Source organism: Ischnura elegans (genome assembly GCF_921293095.1).
Source record: "Ischnura elegans chromosome 13 unlocalized genomic scaffold, ioIscEleg1.1 SUPER_13_unloc_1, whole genome shotgun sequence".
In the NCBI taxonomy this organism is placed as follows: domain Eukaryota; kingdom Metazoa; phylum Arthropoda; class Insecta; order Odonata; family Coenagrionidae; genus Ischnura; species Ischnura elegans.
Window position 1 is genome coordinate 6,376,483 of NW_025791657.1, and position 5,390 is coordinate 6,381,872.

The 5,390-nt window shown below is 43.2% G+C and overlaps 1 protein-coding gene across 1 annotated transcript; it reads right to left on the reverse strand.

The window, feature by feature from the left end:
- Window positions 1-731: 731 nt before the first annotated feature.
- LOC124172532 (uncharacterized protein F54H12.2-like) lies at window positions 732-2,012 on the reverse strand. The gene has a single exon (XM_046551979.1). It carries the CDS (start codon window positions 2,010-2,012, stop codon window positions 732-734), a length of 1,281 nt encoding a protein of 426 aa, XP_046407935.1.
- Window positions 2,013-5,390: the final 3,378 nt, after the last annotated feature.

Below are 5,390 nucleotides of genomic sequence, written 5' to 3' on the forward strand. Positions count from 1 at the left end.
GGTGACGGGAGGACAGGCGAGTTCAACTTTGCCGAGTATCCTCCACGCTCTCCCGTCCTCGTCTCGCCAAATCTCCATCACAAGTGGTGAGCTGCGGACTCCACACGTTGATTATATATGGTTAACTGACGCTGTAATCGTTAACCGCGAACAGGCGATAACGGAGAGTGAGTCACTCCTTCCTTCTATGTTCTGCTTTTTTTCATTTTAGTTGAGAACTGGGAACAACAGCGTTGAGAATTCTTATGACAAGTGCGGGAACGACTGGTAGGGGGAGCTTTCCCAAACGAAGAGTGAAAAAGTTGAAGCAACCTGCAATCGTTCAGGTCGGTTCGCCTGGTGAAATTTTTAAGGAAGTCACCTAGGGATAGCGATTTTGATTTAAAAAAAGCATACAGACAACAGTATTCACCACATAGATCAGATTTCTCGTTTTGCAATCGAAAATGATTCCTACTGAAATGCGCGTCGACCGATTTCAAAAAATTTATAATAGGTGGAACGAGTGGTTCAAATCCATAAGAATCGAAGAACTCTGCTTTTTTGGAACGGGTTATGTGCACCGCTACCCAATGACTCCCCGGCAGATTGGACGGGTCCAAGTTGATGACGTAAGTGCCAGCTCTCTTCTTGCCGGGCAACTTATCGGATGCGAAAACCCCCCGAAAGCATTTTCTTGTTTTTAACTCTCCTGTTAATAACCTCTCTATCTGCGAGCTGTCCATTTTTTTCTAAAATCTAAGGTAGACCGACCTGGTTTTATCGACTTCTATCGCACTCTCGTATTCCGCATACATCAATAACATTACCGGAGCCGGCAAAGAAGACGCGAACGTGATGTCCACAACCAAATCACCACTTTCAGCCGGTGACGTATGATCCTCGGTGCTCGATCCGTCCGGTGTGAGATCCTGCACTATAATAAAATAACCTTTCGCGAACATTTCTTTTGTTATCGTGTTACCTCTGTCCGAGTGCAGGTTTCCAATGCCATTTATCATGCTTAAGTAAGCGTGAGTGTAAAACCCAGTCAAATTATCAAAGGACATCTCAAGACCCTGTGATGGGATTGGTTGCCCATTGTAATACAGGCAGTAATTGGTGATGTTGAAATGTTGCAGTTTGAATGGATTCTTGGTGCACGAACCTACGTAAGCGTCGTGTGAGATCATAGCGAATAATATCCTTATGGGCAACTTGCCTTGCACGAGTCCTCCTTGATTGAAATAACGGACGCCTCTCTGTATGGTGAACGTTTTAATGTCGGTTCTTCTGTATGGATAGACTGCGTTATTGGTGAGCAGATATTTCTCATCTGATAATAATCGTGTATGAGAAACGTTATAATGAGTCATGTACAGCGTAGCGTCCAAAATTTTCAGCTTGGACTGTTGAGATTTTTCCTTGATGTAGAAAGCGTCTTTGGCCAGAGAAAACTTCATTTTCACGTCAACACCATTCAACATGAACTTCTCCTGATTTAACACGTCGGAGAATATCCTACCTTCCAATTGCACCACCCTACTATTCTTGAACATCTTCTTCCGTTCCGCATACCCCTCGTTTTCCAAATCCTCACCCTCACCATCCAAAACCCAACCCGCACATTTGAGATGAGTGTTCGAGGCATCCAGACCATAGTTAAGTATTGTTTCTAGATATGCTCTGTAATGGTAATTTGATTCAAAGGGTGTCACCAAATGCCCATTCATTTCCACGTTACATTGCGAGAACATAGAATGCAAAATGTTATTTACTACACCGGGTTGGTCTTCATCGGACGAAGTGTAATCGGAGCCATCTAACTTGGTGAGTTTCACCTTCAAGCTCAGTCGAGCACTGCTCAAATCCTTATATGTGGCACTACCTCCATCCCGCACGTGAAATTCAATCGTAGTCGCTGAATCTAGAGAAGTCGTAGGTTTGTGGGGAATTTCTCGCCTACCCGTGATTTCGTGTTGCTCCAGTTTTACGGAGAACAAGTCCAGGGAACTGTGTAGTACGGTCGTCATGATGGTGAATGTTACTCCCCCAACAACTAAACTCCGAATGAAAAAAATTATAAAAACTCTCCCCCTTTAAGAGAAGATATCAGTGGCCCTATTTTTTTTCTTCCTCACCCTTCTTTTAGATTTCCTTTTAATTACTTTCCCCCTGCCATTTTGATTCTTACGCTTCTTCCTAATATAGTTCATTTTGCTACCTTTTCCTTTCATCTTCTTTGCTGTGACGCGAGATTTGGAAATCCTCCCTTTTCTCACTATCCTGAGTCCTGACCCAGTCATCATCTGAGAAATCTTAGTCTCAGCCTTATTCTTGAGGTTCCGCCCTGCTTCGTTAACGCGCTCTCTAAAAGCTTCTCGAGGGAGTCCACCGGCAGCAATATCGCTCAATGTTCCCATTCCCACGTTCATAGCTTCTTTTCCAACTGCTTTCGCACCCTTAACGACTAGTGGCTTCACCATTCGCCAAAGGCTGCTGAAGATGCTCCCGAATCCTCGTCCTCTTTGATATCTGCGATTAGCAACGTACACCTGCCCAATGTTTCCATCAACCCCTCGTCCCACGTGCACTAAATAGCGACGCACATCCGCCGACATCTCGTAACACAATGCGCGATCTCCGCTCCAGTCCTCCTTTTTAATAGTCAATTTTCCTAAAATGAAACGTGAGCCGAGAGTGTTCTGTCCCGTCATGGAATGGTATCAATCTTCCCATTTCGTCCAAAAGTTTAACTTCGATACTGTCTATCCGATTCTTTTCCAGAGGGTAGTAGTAAATGGGATTGAAGACGTGATCCGTTTCTTTCGCCCTAACTATCCGTAATAGCCTGGTGGTAACCTCTCCGACTGCATTCGGTTGAATCATATCCGTATACACATACATGTAACTTGTTTCGGGATTAAAATCTGAAATGGTTTCTTCAACCTTAGCTATCTCTCCGCGAGCCTTTCCCCTTCTCATATCCAAATATGACTTCGTGTTCTCCAGAATGTGGGTATGAGCCCTTCCCGCCTCATCAGTCTGCATGGATGATAAGAAATGTTGCATGGAGTGATAATACCCCATTGGAATCTGAATCTTTACACCATCGTTCGAGTTTATAACGTGAGCGGCATCCTCCATGTCTTCTTCACCATAAGGTTTATATAGTACTTCGGGAAGCAACAGTCTAAAAAGTGAGATTTCCCCTATTATGCTCGACACTACCCCAACGTCGAAGTTTAAGAACACCACACTCCACAAATGATAAAAAGAACTGTATGTTCCTTTAGGTAGTTGCAGGTAAAGCGATGGCACGACTCTCACAAAAGCGAAGTCTGAAGTGTAAAGTTCGCGCTTCATTTCTCTGAATACTTCACTAAAGTCATCCGCATATAGCGTCCTCAACACGTCGGTGAAACTAGAATATTTCACGATGTTGGGATCGAGCACGTAACGAACACCATACTTTTCATTGTTGATTGTGATGTTAACGTTCGGAGGTGCATCAGAAAGAGTTCTGTTATTCATCCTGTAATCAAAATTAAATTCTTCAAGCATGTCCAGGAGGTGAACTCGATGAACGCTATTGTTGGGGAAAACGAAATCGTGAAAAGATGCGTACGTTCCATACTCCAACACAAGAGGGGGTAAACCTAGAGGCATGGAAATAGTGATCGCACCTAAGGGTTTCCTTGCCAAAGGCAATCGGTTGCTTTCCAGACTTCTCGTTACTCTCCCTCCTCTTTCACGTGAATGGGTGTTCTCGATCTCGGGGTAGGAAATTTGAGCCAATCCCACCTCCCACTCTCCATCGAACATGAATTCCTTCGGTAAAACATTCGTAAAATGGGATATTGTGTTCTCTCTGAATATGTTGAGGGAACTACTGCTGAAGACTGTGACATAATGCTGCGACATGTTGACTCCCCCAAAACACTCGAAATACTATGATCAAATTGGCTCGCTCGCTACCAATTTATACCTGTCCAGTTTTGGACCTACTAAATTAAATCATACATGAGAGATATCCGTCGCGCGAATCCAAGAATTAAAAGGGTCACCGTAACCTTCCCACTTAACTAAATATTCCATAGCCTTTCCTTTTCCTCGCCTCTTCAGTATGCGTTCTATCTTAAATCGTTCGGGCAAAGTCACCTTGACGAGCTCTTGCTCGTAAAATGAGCCTTGGATCTTTTGCCCACTTAGGTCTTCTATGTGATAACTTGGAACGCTTTTACCTATCTTAACTGATTTTACTTTAAATATTTCTTCAGTAAAATTTTTATCGTACCCCTTCATGAATGGCAACCTCTCTTTGCTGATGCGGATGAAATCACCTACCGAGAGTAGGGGCTTTTTCATAGATTTTTTATGGTTGTTCTTCGAATTCGCCAGTCGCAATCCGATTTCATACGAGTTGCGAATCGAAACAGAGCTGGGTTTTACCCCAGTGCTGGAATGAACAGTGTCGTTGTATGAATTTAACAAACGTGGTAGCACTTTCACGAAATTGTATGTGTTCGATGCAGTGAAGTACATGAAAAGTTTTCTCTTGAGTGTTTTATTGAAGCGTTCCACGATAGCTGCTTTCACATCCGGATTGTTCGTTGTGTAAAATTTAACGCCTCTTTTCAAAAGGAAAGTTTTGAATTGGGTATTAACGAATTCCTTGCCCTTATCGGACTGAATCTTCAAAGGAATGCGTGTCTTGAAAATCTTTTTGAATGCATTTATTATGCTCGATGATGTCTTGGTTTTCAGGGGAAACGCCCAAGCATACTTTGAGAACAGGTCTATGACTGTCAGAATGTACTGATAGTTTGAATTAAACCGTTTGTATTTTCTCATATCGATAAGGTCACATTGCCATGTCTCATCGATTGAATACAGCGCATAATAATTCCTCAAGAATTTTTTCCTAGCAGGTTTGTGAAGTGTGTGAGAATCTTGCCCGCTGAGCCAACTTGCAACAAAGGAACGAGGTAGTTTCGAATATTCACTCAATTTCGAAGCGGATGAAAAACTAGCGGGATGTGAGGGCTCGTAGTAGATTTTCTTTAACTTTTCTTTCGCGTAGGATACGGAGTCCATGGTGACTTTCTTTTTATGACTCGTTCTGTCCGCCTCGGAGATTTTAACTTTCTTTCGCCGCTCAGGCTTCTTTTTCTTTCGCCCTCGGTTAGACCCTCTGGAATTATTGGTTTTAAGTCTTCCGTCGCCTGCGATTGTGTTCCCATCGCGCCTTCTTGATTCCTTCCTGACCATTGGACTAACTTTTTCGCTGGCAGTTCGAAATTTTCACCTAATATTCGCTCTTTCTCTTGTTCGAAGATTGGTATTTTGATCGGCTTTTGCACTTCCTCAGCAGCGGCTATGTATTCCTTCAAGGCGCGATTGTATCTGTA

What these genes read in the sequence shown, in the direction of transcription:
- LOC124172532 (XM_046551979.1), bottom strand. Translation starts at nt 2,012, where the DNA reads ATGACGACCGTACTACACAGTTCCCTGGACTTGTTCTCCGTAAAACTG.